This window comes from Leguminivora glycinivorella, chromosome 4, assembly GCF_023078275.1.
Source record: "Leguminivora glycinivorella isolate SPB_JAAS2020 chromosome 4, LegGlyc_1.1, whole genome shotgun sequence".
Lineage (NCBI taxonomy): Eukaryota > Metazoa > Arthropoda > Insecta > Lepidoptera > Tortricidae > Leguminivora > Leguminivora glycinivorella.
The window spans coordinates 16,587,151-16,603,648 of record NC_062974.1 but is presented as its reverse complement, the minus strand read 5'-3'; the positions used below and the strand labels follow the sequence as shown (position 1 = coordinate 16,603,648).

Genomic DNA, 16,498 nt, shown 5'->3' with positions numbered 1-16,498 from the left:
CCGAATTAGGTACATTCATTTTCTGCGAAAAATGTTGAACAATCACGAAATCCTACGACAGAGCGTAATAAATAATATAATACAATGTGCGTGCTAAATCACTCTTACACAAAACATTAAAATTTAAAGATTGTCGGGAAAATAACATGTCTATTCCACGATATTTTTAGACATTGCACTAATATAACCTCTTGTAGTACTTTAGGTAATTGTATCACCTAAGTATACAATATTTTGGTTTCACGGTACGGCATTGCTCGGTTTGTTTATATGAAGTGGCGCCATCTATGAAATTGATTGTCAACCAATTTCGTTGCTAAGCAAACTCACGGCCAGCCGTTATTGATATAACGTGCTGTTTTAGTATCCTTATTCTCTCTGTGAACGCGAGTTTATTAAAAATAAATATGAATAAAAACGTGCTTCGCCCTGTAGTGGACGACCAAGAGCCACGTATTAGTGTAATTTGCCTCGGTCCAAAAGGTTCAGGTAAAACCACTTTGTTGAAAAAGCTGCAAGAGGCCGAAGGTATTGATAATACTTATAGTCCAGTGCCTACTATAGGAACCAATATTTATGATATAAATTATACTAATAAGAGTGGGAAAAAACAAACATTGAGTATAAGAGAAGTTGGTGGAGAGATGGCGTCTTTATGGAATAATTATTTGGAAGGAGTTGAAAAGGTAAAATAAATATTTGTAGTATGAATCAATACAATGGTTAGATAAAATTCACATTAGAAAGACGTTTTTAACTTTATTTATCTTGAGATAATTTGTGACAGATACGGGTAGGTAGATAGAAAAATATTTAGGTATGTTATTATTTTTCAACGAAATCAAAGATAAATTAATAATGTTGTACTGTTCTTTTGTTATCTTTTATTTTCTCAAGTCCTTCTTTAAGTTGAGTACCTATCATAGTAATTTTTTGTCTAAATCGATGGTTCAAGGTACTCTCTCTGAATGCTGAAATTGTTACCTACTATTCAAGGGTCTAAAAACTGGTTTAACAAAATATTTATTTTTATGTTTTAGGTTATATTCGTAGTGGATACGTCTAATCTGTGTCAGATATCGGCGGCAGCTCTCATGCTATATACATTATTGGCCGAGCCCTGCCTCAAACACGCTAAGGTTTGTAACGTTCGTAGCTTTTATTATGTGTACACACAGGTAAAACATAAAAAAGCTGCAATTTTACTAAACTTCAGATCAACTATGACTGTCCAGTATGACAAACGCACGTCGAGCGGTCATCCTACAGACCTATCATTTTGCAAACACTAATCCTACATTCTATGAAGTATCCCTAAACGCATATTATAAATTAAATTAGAAATATTTACTTTGTAGAAGGTAATAAAACCTTTATCGTAAATCGCAACTAAACACCTAAGTCTCAGTATGTGAGATTTAAAAAGCATGTAAGTCATAAAAGACAACGTTTAGCGCACGGGGAATAGTTCAGTGCCAATGTTTACACAACTCAGCCTCTATAATTAGTTTCCAATTATGTTAGTGTCAAACCCGAAAGTCATACGGCAGTGATAAAAAGTAATAAGAACCCTCTATTTCCCTAGAAACAAGTACCTACCAATGCAATCAATCTCTGCAGGGCCTATTGTGTACTGACTTATCGGTTTCTGAAATTTCTCTTATAATAAACTAGCGACCCGCCCCGGCTTCGCACGGGTACTATACCTACATGTAAACCTTTCTCTAGAATCACTCTATCTATTAAAAAAAACCGCATCAAAGTCCGTTGCGTAGTTTTAAAGATTTAAGCATACATAGGGACATAGGGACAGAGAAAGCTACTTTGTTTTATACTATGTAGTGACACTGCCCTTTACGATGTTCTAGATACACGTGATACACGTACGAGCAAGTACGCGTACTTATAGCTCGATGACCTCTCTCGATTGTGTCACCGTAAGTACGCGTACCTACTTTAAAAGCGCCGCATATAGTCGTCGACGATCCGACTCGACCTTTTTGCTGTGTACTTAACACAGCAAAAGGGAATGTACAAGTTTCTAATGGGGTGGCAACGCGCATGTGACACTGTTTGAGTTGCAGGCGTCCATAGGTTACGGTGACCGCTTTACATCAGGCGGGCCGTATACTTGTTTGCCACCGACGTAGTATAAAAAAAACCGGTTTGAAATCTTTAAGTACGCGTAGTGCTCGTATGTCTATCACCCACTTAAGGACCAACTACCTATAAAAGTAATAAATCTACTTTCTTTCAGTTTTTCCTAGTGCTAAGCAAGATGGACTTGGCTTACCGTCAGATGCGGAACGAGGCGCTGCTGATGCTGCAGAGCCGGCGGCTGCTCGCGGAGCTGCCGCGGCCGCCGACCGTGCTCGAGGCGGCGCCGCTCACCGGCGAGGGCGCCGCCGAGCTGAGGGCGCACCTCACACACGTCAAGATTAAACCTGCTGTTTAAATATATTATAATTGTAATTTTAGAGACAGATGGAAAATAAGAAGAATTATAGACACCAAAGAAGATTACTCAAACAATAGTGTGTTTATAAATCATCCTAGCAAAGAGGATCGAGTATTATAGAGAGTTACTGTCAAAATAAAATGTGTAATCAGAGTGCATAGACTGCCATCTCTCGACACAAGCTTAAAACGTTTGAACCTCAGTTTTGACAATTTGGCTCATATTGTTAGCTTGATATGTGTTAAAATGTCAAATATTAATATTAGCGCCATCTAGCCGAGCGTTCCCGAAAGGTGTAACGCCATCTAGGCCACCGTACCTTTTTCTTTAGGGCTTTGAGGTACGTTTTTTTTTAGACTTTATCCGTCTATACGGAGTTACATAATTATGTCTTTGATCCTAGTAATCATTCTAGACTTTTAGAGACAGTGTGGCTATGTCTAAGCAAGTTGGAGCTGGCTTACCGTCAGATGCGGAGCGAAGCGCTGCTGATGCTGCAGAGCCGGCGGCTGCTCGCGGAGCTGCCGCGGCCGCCGACCGTGCTCGAGGCAGCGCCGCTCACCGGCGAGGGCGCCGCCGAGCTTAGGGCGCACCTCACGCACGTCAAGATGAAACCTGCTGTTTAAATATACTTGTAACTTTTTGGGGAACATGTGCAAACAAGACGAAATATTAATTATACGCATTTTTATAACACACGTAAAATTGTCGACGATCGCTCGACATGTTTCGCTCTTAACGAGGAGCATTTTCATTGAGCATGCTCGATGCTGATGGTATCCCAACTCAAACCCCGCTAGTATAATTCGTTAAGGAGCGAAACATGTCGAGCTATCTTCAACAATTTTAGGTGAGTTACCCGATTTTACATATTTAATATGTCAGTGTCTCACGGTAGTATTATTATTAAAATTTTTGTAACTGATTTTGTTAAACGCGAATAGATAGAAAACAGACACATACAGACAAATAGATAGACAAACAAATAGATAAATAGGCTGACAGATATACAAAACAGATAGATAAACGGACAGACATAAAACAACTGTATTCACTCAGTTCAGCTTATTCATTGATTACCTAGTTAAAAATTACTTCACCTACTTATCTCAAAGTAAAATTGTACCACCACAAATAACACCCACATTAAATATACCAAACTGTAAACACACGCGCCATAATTCCTAACAAAAGCAACTTTGCGCCTATTGGGGCTTAATTACTTCAGATCTTAACAATAATAAAACTTCGTAAATTTCTTGTCTTATAAATTATGAAGATTTTAAATCTAAGGGTAGGCGGAGAGCGTTACATCGCGAACAAGGCTCCACGCTTCGTTCGAAGGAAGTTCGCCCTCCAAGTTTCGACATGTGTCCCGCAAGACTCCATCCTACCTAGATAGAACCAGAGACCAATAATTATTCAAGACTGTTAATCGCTATTGAAAGCGACGTACCGCTCAATGCGTTTACCATCCATACTAATATAAATGGGAAAGTGTGTGTGTCTGTTTGTTTGTCCGTCTTTCACGGCAAAACGGAGCGACGTACTTATATTTATTTATTTTATTAGAAGAAAAAATTTCACAGCATTACAGCTTATACTTATAGGCCAATGCGCTGTAAGATTGAAATATTATGCTAATATTATAATTAAAATAAGCAAAAAGTATAAGCACACACACAAATAAAACAAGCATTATTAAAAAGATAGCTCACAGAAGCGTATAAAATAGGAGCGAAGTTGTCTAAATCTATCATTAAACAAATCGCATTCTGGTGCAACGTTTAAAAATTGACGTGATTTTTTAAGTGGAGATAGTTGAAGGGATGGAGAATGACATAGGCTACTTTTTGTCTCTTTCTAACGCGAGCAAAGCCGCGGGCAGAAGATAGTACTAATATAAATGGGAAAGTGTGTGTGTTTGTTTGTTTGTCCGTCTTTCACGGCAAAACGGAGCGACGTATTTTTTAAGTGGAGATAGTTGAAGGGACGAAGACGTTGAAGGTTGAAGGGATGGAGAGTCTTTCTAACGCGAGCATGGCCGCGGGCAAAAGCTAGTAATTTATAAAGAAAGAAGCTAGGGGTCGTGATTACGACACAGAGCAGCCATTTAAAGTTTAATAGCATCGTTTATGGCATTTTTCACACACGATTGACTATCGTCGCCATTTTTTTAATTCTAACCTCATACTATTGGGTTGGTAAGAAAGTAATGAGCGATCGATTGAATTCCACATAAAATTTTTGAGAGAGTTCTAGAATCTTCTATGGTCGAAAGTATATAAAGGGCGAGTCGCACAGTTTCTCGTCAGTCATTCACTAGCTGTCGCCGAGCTAATATAAGGAAGAAAATGGACGAATTAAAAGTGCATGTAAGGCATTGCTTACTATATGAATTTCAGTCTGGCCATTCAGCCGCCGAAGCAGTGCGTAATATATGTCAGCGTGTTGCTCCTGAAGTTGTGTCTGAGGCCACGGCGAAACGATGGTTCCAGCGGTTTCGTAGTGGCGACTTTTCATTATCAGATCAACCTAAGTCTGGTCGACCTGTGAAGATTGATGTAGCCAAATTAAAAACCTTAATTGAAGGAGATCCGAGGCTAACGAGTCGTACTCTTGCTACCGAGTTAGGCTGCTCTCATGTCACCATAGAAACACATTTACACGAGTTGGGAAAAAACTACAAATACAGTGTTTGGATACCGCACGAACTTGATAGACATCAACTAAACTGAAAAAGGAATAGAGGCACCAAAAACAGAGCCTCACCCGAAAAAAGTTATGCTGTCCGTTTGGTGGGATATTCATGATATTATTCACTGGGAACTCCTACCAAGTGGAATGACTGTTACCGCATCAGTATACTGTAATCAGCTTGAAAATTTAAACCAAAAAATCTGTCAGAATCGTCCACAGCATGCTAAAGTTTTTTTCTTACACGACAATGCTCGCCCACACATTGCAAAAGTGACTCGGCTAAAGCTATTGGAGCTAGGTTGGAAAGTGATACCTCATCCACCGTACTCTCCAGACTTGGCACCTACGGATTACGCATTGTTCAGATCGCTAAGCAATGCCTTGAATGAAAAAAAGTTCGATGATCAAGCCCATCTACGACAGTACATAGCTGAGTTTTTTGAATCTAAACCTAAGAACTTCTTCGCCGATGCTATTCATTCTTTACCAGAACGATGGAGACAAGTAGTAGATAACGAAGGCCGTTATATTTTTGATAAATGATTAAAATAATAAATTAAATAAAAATTACAATATTGGTTATGATTCGCTCATTACTTTCTTACCAACCCAATACTTCATTGGGCAACCAACAGTCTTTATTCCTCACTTGTCATTGATAAATCCTATACAATCTCAAACTTTAGTGGAAGTAATGCGTAGGTTTAAACTGCGGTGTTTTTACTATCTAAGTATAGATCCCGTATTTAAGATAGTTTTATAACAATCGTGACAGGTTCTCAGTAAGTGTACTATCACCTGCAAAAGTGGATGGCGAATTTATCAATGAATTCATTCATAATTTCTCCATGCATTTTGCAGCTGATTGTACCTGGATCTCTGAAATTGGAGGATTGGGTTGCATTTAATTAAATATGTCCGGAACAGTAATTAATACGTAAAGTGGATTCAATGAAAAAACGAATATGGTAACAATAAAACTAACAATATTTATCTCCAAACTAACCAAAACCCTCGCACAATTATCACAGTAATCAAATGTAAACGTAACCATTTATCATGAAAGTCTCATCCATAAAACAGAGGCTTTTACTTGATCCACTGTTCCCGCCAACTCCAGATTGCGCCGCAACACCGCAGCTTCCGGCTTCCGGTGGCTTGCGCCTGCGCGCTCACATACTGGCTCCTCTATTATTTAAAAAATGAATTTGGACAGGTTTTAGTGTAAATTTTATTTGGAAACAATGTGTAACGACTAGAATTTGTTTAACAGGATGTTTACAAAACGTCCCGCTGTGCGCGCTGTTCAAAGTCCCATAAAAATAAGGCTTACTAGTTTTAATGGGTTGGCAATGCGCATGTGACACTCCTTGACTTGTAGGCGTCCATAGGTTACGGTGACCGCTTTCCATCAGGCAGACCGTATGCTTGTTTGCCACCGACGTCGTATTAAAGAAGAAGTGAAAGTTCATGGTCTCATGTTTATGGTTCCCATAATTTCAAATAATTCCAGAGAGTTACAAATAGCCCCATGGGATTTCACTATTACCATAGAGTTCAGCCTTTCTTTTGAAAGTTGGTGAAGATTTATCGTAGGTACATTTCCGCTTGACCCGTTTCAGTTCCCCGTTTAAATATTCAAAAATTAAAACTGGGTGCTTTGGGCAGCTGAAAACTTGAGTAAATCTTTCTTTCCGGCCGCAGGGAGCGGTGCGCCGCCACCGCTACTTCTCTAATCAAAACCTAGCCTAATCCTAGCGAATATTAATGTTTTATCTCGCAACTTGTACAGTCAAGTGTAAAAATATGGGTGTACACATCTTACTCAAAAATAATATATGTCCCATAGCACCTTAGTCCGGTGTAATAAGAGCGTAGTACCATATTTTTGAGTCGATTTTGTCGATACTTATTATTTTATTTTTCTCACTGCACCCACATTCGCGAATCTCTATTTGGCCCTATGGTTGACTGGTAGAGAATGCCTCAAGGCATTAAGTCCGCCATTTGTACTTTTTTTTTCAATTGTGTAATAAAGTTTAAATAAATAAATAAATACTTATCTGTAACAAACACATTGCAGGTTACTAAATAAAGGGTATTCATTTAGTAACCTGCAATGGGTTTAATATACGGACTGGTTAATAATAAGCAACTTTTATTATTGGACCAAACTAATCGGAAATGGTTGATTCATACATTTTTCTCTCTGACCTCATTTTCTTGGGAGACAAATTTCGGGGTTGGTCAGTGGTTATGTAGTAAAAGTTACTTATCGTGTGACCAATAAATTAAAAGTTACTATCTTTATTAATAAATTACCTAATTCCATTTTTTTTTAATTGCAAGCATGACTCTGAAGACCTATATCAGACCCATTATACTGAGGCAAAAATTACACTTGTTGAACCAACGCATTGTCCACCTCAAAGCAATGTTGTCCACACTTCTTTCTTTTTAACAACGCAAAGCGGAAATAAACCAATAATACTACTTTATTCAGTCAGGAATAAGATTAATATCAGAGGTTTCCATGATTTCACATATAAAGTAACCAAAAAGTAACTTGTCATTTGTACTTGACAACCTGTCAATTTCAAATGTAAACATAAACAAAACCATAAATATAAAATTCTAATTTATTACGTTTGAGTTCAAACACTTTGAACCTAAACCTTGCTTATGATTTTCATACTTAAAAATAAATTCAGTCATATTGACAAATTATTTGTCACTGATTTTATCAAAATGAATAGAATTTTATCTTCTTTAGTTAAAAATACAATAGCACATGTTTTCAAACGTTCACTCCGTGTAACAAACATTGTATCAAGCGATGATCCCTGCAAAAGTAAGGATCCGTGCGCCGATATGAGCACCGATAAGGGGCAGATAGAGAAAGGATTAGCTTTGCAGCCCATCGAAGTCAAAGCTGCAACCCTTAGAAAACATAAAAACGAAGCCAGGCAAAGACTTTATGAATTCGGTTTATACGTCGCTGCGTGCATACCGAAATTTGTTCAGAAGATTCAGATGACTCACACGGATCAGCTTGAAATTCTCGTTGCTCCCGATGGCCTTTTCTGTGTCTTAAGTTTCATGGCTCATCACCAACATGCCTGTTTTGGTCAATGCTCATTAGTTACTGCTATAGATGTCCCTTCCCGCGTCTATAGATTTGAAGTCGCTTACATGCTTCGAAGCTTCAGATTCGCAACAATGGCGAGAGTCAAAACTTACACTGACGAATTGACGCCTCTACACTCGGCTTACGAATTATGGCGTGGTGTTAACTGGTATGAAAGGGAAACATACGATATGTTCGGCGTGGTCTTTACGCATCATCCGGACTTGAGAAGAATTTTAACCGACTACGGGTTTACGGGACACCCGTTGCGAAAAGATTTTCCTCAGATAGGGTATACTGAGGTGCGCTACGATGACGAATTGAAGAAGATCGTTTATGAGCCGGTAGAATTTGCCCAGGAGTATAGAAGTTTCCAGCTGCAGTCGCCTTGGACTTATCATAGAGAGTTTCACGAGGGCTACAACTGTCCACCTACCCCACCCAAAAAAGTTTGAATGATTGAGCAGCCCTTTAATTATTTCAGTTAACTAAACTTTGGTTTGTTTGTCTAACAATAAATGTGTATCCTTTTTCAAATTCTTCGATTTATACATTTTCATTTAATTATTATTCATTTAGATATAACAAGTAATATAAGGTACCTACTAAATACAAAAATAATATTAGGAACTTAATATAAAACGACAAACTACAGATACCAGACCTGCCGTCTGATCTGAGAAACCAAATTTCATATTTCTATCACTTTTATATAATAAATGAATCTACGGTTGTACAACCGTAGATTTGTTAATTATTTGAATATGACTCACGAAAGTTTAACGTCTATCTTTTTACTTAGATTTGTAAGATTTCTGCACCTTTTCACACACATGCCGACAGTGGTATAAACCGCTTTCCTAACGCTTTGTCATCATAATCAAAAGAAGTCATTAGGTAATACATAGCCAGAAATGTAGATTGTGTCATTCACGATGACGCGCAAACTAGTCAAACCTAACCTATAATATTATGACTTTACGAACCAGAGCCCGCGTCTTCGTGAATAGCACATCAGCCATTGCCATGACCGTCCAGATGACGGTCTTTCTAACGCCTCAATTAATAACTTTGGAAATTAGCGGCAAGTGGCTAATTATTCTATCTCCATTTCATTAAGTTAGTTGCCTCATAAATAGGGTCCAGGAAAATTATATTCCGATGCCTCATTATACCGGCGGGAATTATTAGACTAATTTTCCCGATAAACGACGTTATTGTGTAATAAAAGGAAGAAAAATGTAGTTCATTCAAAGTATGTGCTGTGTATGTTATTATTATTATGTGCTGTGATTATTTCCATCAAATAAGTAGATTTATTAGGGTTATTTGCACCAACGATAATGGTGGGTTAACCCTCGGATTAACCCACCATTTTATATGAAATTTAACAGATGACAGCCCGCTAACCCTGAGTTAAGTGGGCCTTAGACAGGTAAGTATTGGTGTTCCACAATCGTGTATTTTTGGAGTATTTTGTGAGAGTTTTATTGGATGCAGTAAATTTATACTTGCGCACTATTGTCGCATTATTTTAACAGGCGAGGCGGTCATGAATTTCTAAACTAACACAAAACTAAACAATTTCTAAACTTAGAATGTTATAATGTAATAATGTGTGTAGCTATAACAAATTAAGATTAATTTAGATATAATTGCCAATATTGGCATACCCTACCGGGGTGCCATGCGACCTCCTTCGTATTGTAACATCTTTAATGTAATACCATGGTTTGCAATAAATGATATTGATTGATTGATTGAAATAAAAATAGTCAGTTAGTCACCAGTTAGTGGATCATCTTCGTCATTGTCCTTGCGCTATCCCGGCATTTGCCACACTCATATGAGCCTGGGGTCCGCTGTGACAACTAATCCCAAGATTTGGCGTAGGCACTAGTTTTACAAAAGCGACTGCCATCTGACCTTCCAACCCAATGGGTAACTAGGCCTTATTGGAATTAGTCCGGTTTCCTCACGATGTCTTCTTTCACCGAAAAGCGACTGGCAAATATCTAATGACATTTCGCATATAAGTTCCGAAAAACTCATTGGTACGAGCAGTGGTTCGGACCCGCGACCTCCGGATTGAAAGTCGCAAGCTCTTATCGCTAGGCCACCAGCGCTTTCCAGGTGGATATTAAATAAATAATTTGCTGAAAAAAAAAAATACATGAAATTTCTGATACAACATAATAATAAATCTCGCTTTAATTCAATTTCACTGACGAGATTGAAATCAAAATTGCTGAAAAACAGGAAAAACCTGTCAGTTAACGCATTTACAAATTATAAATTATATTTGATCGTACCGTGATTATCATTGTTTAATTTGTAATAGGGCCATTTTTTTTTTCAAAGTTGTCCACCCCACTTTTTTTTACATGATTATTTTTTACGCGATTCATACTCAGAAACGCGAGGTCTTTCGATCCTGAGACAAGAAAAAAATTGTCCCAAGACTTCCATACATTTTTCAAACCTTCCATTCCGTTACCGCACTTTTTTTCTCCTATCAGGCTTGAAAGAGCTCGCGATTCTGAGTGGAACACATAAACATTTCCAAATCCAAAAAAAGTGGGGTGGACAACTTTGAAAAAAAAAACCGGTCAATTGCGAGTCGGACTCGCTCACCGAGGGTTCCGTACAAACTTTCAATAGTTGTATCATCAAAATGTTATTCATAGAACTCTACAGACTTGACTAAATCCCTCAAGACTCGATTTCCCACATGAAGAGTAATATTTTAATATACCATTTTATTGTTCGACAACGTCCAAATAAAATCAAGACTATTCGACTTCAATAGTTTACGACTTACATGTCCCAAGGACGCTCCTGAACCGATCTCATTATGTCAAGAAAAACGCGATGTAGGAAATGAGCGTTCAACGTACAGCGACATCTATCGGCAAATTGAGTAAACTAATGCGCGCGAGCTAGTATGGAAGATGATTTTTATGGGATAATTGTTTATTGCGTGAACCGATTTTGCCTCTATTTGAAAGCAGGTAATTTCATTGTTATTTTGTTAAAAAATACAGGTACAATAAACAGCAGCAAGTGTGTTGAAATTAAAAATGTAAATCTGAACGGTTTTTTATACTTATTATTTAAAAAAAAGCTTTCAAGATAAGTGTACGATTTTATTTTTCCTGTAATATTCATTAAAATAAGTCAAAATTTCACAAATTTATGTTGGTAAACTTCGGAGATAAGGGTTGGGGGGGGTATTTTTTTTACATTTTCCATCAAAAAACATTTTTTTCCACAACCAAAAAATTATAAAAAATAGTTTTGATATGTGCAGTTTGAGCTCTTTCTTCTAACGATACCCCACTTGACCTAGTTACTTGAAATTTACAGTTTGCCCCCCTTTCATTTTGGTCATTTTCTGTAATTAATATTAATAAATTTAATAAAATTTAATTAATTTAATTTAATGGCCTGTTTGGTGATGGGTTAAGAATTTCACCACCCCCTTTCTTCCCGTGGGTGTCGTAGAAGGCGACTATGGGATATGGGTTAAATTGTGGCGTAGGCGAGAGGCTGGCAACCTGTCACTGCAATGTCACAGTTTAGTTTTCTTTCAACCCCTTATTTGCCAAGAGTGGCACTGAAGCTTTAGTAGTTTCATGTGTTCTGCCTACCCCTTTATGGGATACAGGCGTGATTTTATGTATGTATGTATGTATGTAATAAAAATACTTTCAATTTGTAAAGGTTAACGATGTTCATAAGTATTCCAAATTTCAAAGCGATAGCATAAGTACTTAAAGTAGGTACTTAGTTCTCGAGATATTCAATAATGTGACAGACAGACAGACAGATGGACCACAGAACTTAATTTAGATAGAAGAAACAAATTCATATATTTGTATAGGGGCCGAGCGTGTCAAATTTTGTACTGAAGTTGATTCTTGCCTGTAATTTTAAATATGTCTCAGGCTCTTGATTGTTCATAATTTTTGTGTTGTTGCAATTGAATATCACGTAACGAGGCATTTTTTATGTTTTGGTTGACTTCAACTTACAAAAATTGACGCCCGAAAGCTGCAAGCTGCGAGTAAAGACGGACAACTCAGTGGATTTCACTGAGTTCATTTGACACGCTAAGTAGATACGTTTGTTTGATCTATGGTATATATGACATCTGTGAGACGGACAGAGCGGCGCCATAAGGGTTCCTTTTGTACCTTTTTGGTACGGAACCCTAAAAATGGCCCATTTACGCCTTATTATTATTATAGACTACTATCATTTTTTGAGTTCTACATGTATCCACTGTACACACTGGACACTCTATTTAATAATGCAAACAGTCGAGATTTGTCCCGCTGTACCTTATAAAAAATATAAATATGTAGCAATTCTTATAAAGCGCTCGTAAATCCAGTCACAATTGTGTCTAAATTTCCATCGAGCAACTTACAGAAATCCCAAGTTTCTCAAGACTGTTTCCATTGGCTTCATATCCACGATCCAGCTGCGTAAGAATAACGGCGGAGCGGAGGTCTGAATGAACAATCGTCAGTGTGTGGCGTGCTTGGGTCGCGAGCCGCCGTGTGCCCGCGGGGCCGAACTGAACTTATCACGTGCAAACTTTGCCGGATTAAATATTAACCGCGTGGATAGTTTGAAAATGGAATGAGGTAAGTGTTTGCACTTTTTTTTTTTTTTTTTTTTTTAATTCTTGAGCAGTTTCATGTGCTCTGTTTACCTTTTTTTGGGATAGCGTGAGTTTATATATGTACTTACGTGTATGTTAGAAAAGGTTAATAATGATTTAAATTCTTTTACATTATGTTAAATATTGTACTATTTTATACACTTTTACTTACTTTATGAATTTGAATATGGGTATAATTTCAAAATATTTGTTATTAAATATTTTTTAATATTTAATAGTTACTTTAAAATTGATAGTTACTTAATATTATGGTATGTATTTTTAATTTTTATCTAATATCTCGAAATATTTTTATTTTCATGACCAAAAATATCTCAAAAGAGTATAGCAACCCCTTAAAAGTAATAAAGAAATAATTTTCTGGTTCCTCATCTTATTTTACTTTTCCATAAAAAAAATTCAAGCATTATCAAAACTGCATTACATGACATGAGTAACAAAAGATATGTGGCGTTCTATGCCTAAAGGATCCTAGCTCCTAGTGCAATAAGGAGTATAAGGACGTTTTCATCTGAAATTCAAACAGGAAAAGTTCTTTGTTATTGCAGATGAAGTATAAAGTATAATGTGAGGTTTAAACTAATATGAACTTACATGCAATTTTCAATTCATTGCGGTGCCCGATCAAAGTTTAGAATGCAGTTTACTTTACCAGTCGGCAATGTAATGTAAAAGTTATAGTTTCAACCTCATTTAAGGAATGTTAAGACGTAGGTACCATTCAGGGGTATAAAAATCAAAATACATTTTTTTTAAGTTTCCTAACAAATGTTACTTACCTAGAATACCCAGTCATTTAAATGATTAAGTATATAGCCAACAATTTTTTTACTTTGGTACCTAAGAAATAATACTATAGAAACGGATTATATCGCGTATAGAATTTACAGTTCATCCCGACGTTCCGAACACTTTACAGCATTCGTGGTCAACGGGTGACTGAGGAAAAATTACAATGTGCAAAAGCTACCCACAAACAATAAATATTAATGTACGATAACTATGAATAATATATATTTTTAAGGCTGGTTCACACACTATTAATAAAGCTAGTTATACAATATTCAAAAAATTTACGTCGTCATCGTCGTCGTCAGGAATAATTGTAAATTAATTATACGCGATGTATTCCGTTTCCATAGTTTTATTTCATGAGTAATTGTCGCGGTAACCGAAGACAATATTTGGTAAGTACCTAAGTTTGGTACTACGGGCAGTTCATTAAGTATTTAGGTATCTTTTTTTTTACCGGAGCGGCAAACATTCTTCAGTAATTAGCGTCATTCCATTCTTCCGCCGTAAGTGGCCGCTGAACTAATAGACGTACAAATATCAGTTCCGAAACTTTGACTTACTTAACTGGAGTTTAACACGTTTGCCGTTAAATTAAACTGGTTTCGTTAAAGTGCGCACAGCGCGTACACTGCAGGAGTACTGTTATACTAAAATACAATAGGTATGTAAATGTAATGTTTTTAAAATTGAATTACATATATACATACTAGCTTTTGCCGGCGGCTTCGCTCGCGTTGCATTCTAAAATTGCGGAATGCTCCATACAAACGTTCCTCCATACAAAATGGGGGGGGGCATTTTAGGGAAGTGGGGGGTTAGAAAGAGACAAAAAGTAGCCTAGGTCACTCTTCGTCCCTTCAACTATCTCCACTTAAAACATCACGTCAATTCGTCGCTCCGTTTTGCCGTGAAAGACGGAGAAACAAACAGACACACACACTTTCCCATTTATAATATTAAGACCGACTGTACTAGTTTCTTGATACACCTAAATAGTTAGGTACGGTCAGCCAAGAAAGTGGTTTACCACTTTTCGACTCTATTTTTAAACACATAAGGTCGAAAAGTGGTAATCCATTTTTTTGGCTGACTGTAAATAAAAACAGAACTCAAAATATATTTCACATAATAGTTTGGTATCTCTTTTGTTTATTTTTTTTTCTAACCAAGCGGTAAAAATTGTTGAGTAATTAATTAGCGTCATTCTATTCTTCCGCTGTAAGTAGCCGCTGAAGGAACAGACTTACAAATATCAGTTCAAAAGTTTAATTTACTTAACTGGAGTTTAACACGTTTGCCGTTAAATTGAACGCGTTTCGTTAAAGTGCTTGCACACTGCAACATAACTGCCAAAAACGCTTAAAGTTGTCAGAACTATAGTTTTCGGGCGTAGGCTTATTATTTAATAGGTCGATCTTTTTATAATGCATTTTTCGACTATTAGGCACATTTTAGTTTATATAATTAAATGTATGATTAATCAAGTCTTATTTCTTATACCAAAAAAATCAATAATACCAAAATTGCAAAAAAACGGTTTTTTCTGGATTGAAAAAAAAAAACCGTGAAAGAAAACAGTTTTTTTTTGGAGTACCCATGTTTTTTTTTTTTTCGAAAGGTTGACATCTGAAAACTAAAAATTTGCAGAACAGTTAATACTTTTTAAACTAATTTAATTTAATAACTTGAATTGCTGGTTTATAAAACTCACATTTACACAATCTATTTGTAGGCAACACCACCGCCTCTTCACGCTCCACGCTGCATCGGTGATTCCCCAATTAATGTTTGTACATTACATACTGAATGTTTATCGAATTAAAATGTACGTTATTGTTATTGAAACGTTACAAATCACCGTTACTGTCATATTATTTGTTCATCTGAATAAAAAACCATATTAAAAAAACCTTGGTCCTTGGTTTTTTCTTGTTTTTTTTTTCATTATTATGAAAAAAAAACTATTTTTTTTTTTTTTCAATTTAAACATGATAAGAAGGTCAATAGACAAGTCGCCATTATAGGATTAAGAGGAGACAACTTAAACTACAATGTAATAAGTATCATAAATTCGATATAATATTGTCGGGTATTCTGCCTTCTTATTGATGTATACATGTGGGTAAGCGGATAATAAATGAAGTCACTTTTGATCTGGAACCGGTGTATGATTCTTACTCCTTGAGTACTTTGACGACCGGTCTGGCTCAGTCGGTAGTGACCCTGCCTGCTAAGCCGTGGTCCTGGGTTCGAATCCCGGTAAGGGCATTTATTTGTGTGATATGCACAGATATTTGTTCCTGAATCATGGATGTTTTATCTATCGCCGTCCGCTGTCATCAGTGTACACGCGCGCTGTTCACCGACGAAAAACGAGTTTTATCAAAAATGCCGAAGTGTGGAATAATAACTTGCAAACATCGCAGTGACCTGAATAATTTCCAAGCCGATAGGATAACATTTCATAGGTAAATACTATTTATTTCCTTTTATTTCACATAAAACACGAATTCAACGTAATACTCCGAGTTGTACCATGTAACCTTACGTTTGCTTGTGCTTTAAAACGTTCATTATACATTGCGGCTACACAAGGAACATATTGTAAACAGTGTAGTGTTTTGCGCCGCAATGAACGGTGTACAAAACGATTCACTCAGTGAGACATTTTTCTCGGAAACGAGGCGAGGCGTTCCCGCTATTTATCGTTGTGTGCGTGCGCGATCGC

At 36.8% G+C, this 16,498-nt stretch overlaps 3 protein-coding genes across 4 annotated transcripts in view; all 3 read left to right on the top strand.

Moving 5' to 3' along the window:
• The first annotated feature begins 363 nt into the window (after positions 1–363).
• LOC125225067 (ADP-ribosylation factor 1-like 1) lies at positions 364–2,532 on the top strand. The gene is made up of 3 exons (XM_048128584.1): positions 364–686; positions 1,041–1,139; positions 2,258–2,532. The coding sequence occupies exons 1-3, from the start codon at positions 408–410 to the stop codon at positions 2,453–2,455; spliced, it is 576 nt and encodes a 191-aa protein (XP_047984541.1). The 5' UTR covers positions 364–407; the 3' UTR covers positions 2,456–2,532.
• A 5,396-nt stretch (positions 2,533–7,928) lies between these two features.
• LOC125225828 (NADH dehydrogenase [ubiquinone] iron-sulfur protein 3, mitochondrial-like) lies at positions 7,929–8,829 on the top strand. Its single transcript, XM_048129685.1, has one exon. The coding sequence runs from the start codon at positions 8,030–8,032 to the stop codon at positions 8,738–8,740; it is 711 nt and encodes a 236-aa protein (XP_047985642.1). The 5' UTR covers positions 7,929–8,029; the 3' UTR covers positions 8,741–8,829.
• A 3,954-nt stretch (positions 8,830–12,783) lies between these two features.
• Positions 12,784–16,498, top strand: part of LOC125225842 (lachesin-like) — a 36,559-nt gene continuing 32,844 nt past the window's right edge. For both annotated transcript variants that reach the window (XM_048129704.1, XM_048129703.1), the window contains exon 1: positions 12,784–12,937. The gene's annotated coding sequence lies outside the window, so the exon portion shown is untranslated. The remainder of the gene's footprint in view (positions 12,938–16,498) is intronic.

Bases quoted from the DNA above. Each gene is read 5' to 3' on its own strand.
- LOC125225067 (XM_048128584.1), top strand. From the start codon at position 408: ATGAATAAAAACGTGCTTCGCCCTGTAGTGGACGACCAAGAGCCACGT. The intron at 687-1,040 runs GTAAAATAAATA...TTTATGTTTTAG, and splicing joins ATTTGGAAGGAGTTGAAAAG to GTTATATTCGTAGTGGATAC. The intron at 1,140-2,257 runs GTTTGTAACGTT...ACTTTCTTTCAG, and splicing joins CCTGCCTCAAACACGCTAAG to TTTTTCCTAGTGCTAAGCAA.
- LOC125225828 (XM_048129685.1), top strand. From the start codon at position 8,030: ATGAGCACCGATAAGGGGCAGATAGAGAAAGGATTAGCTTTGCAGCCC.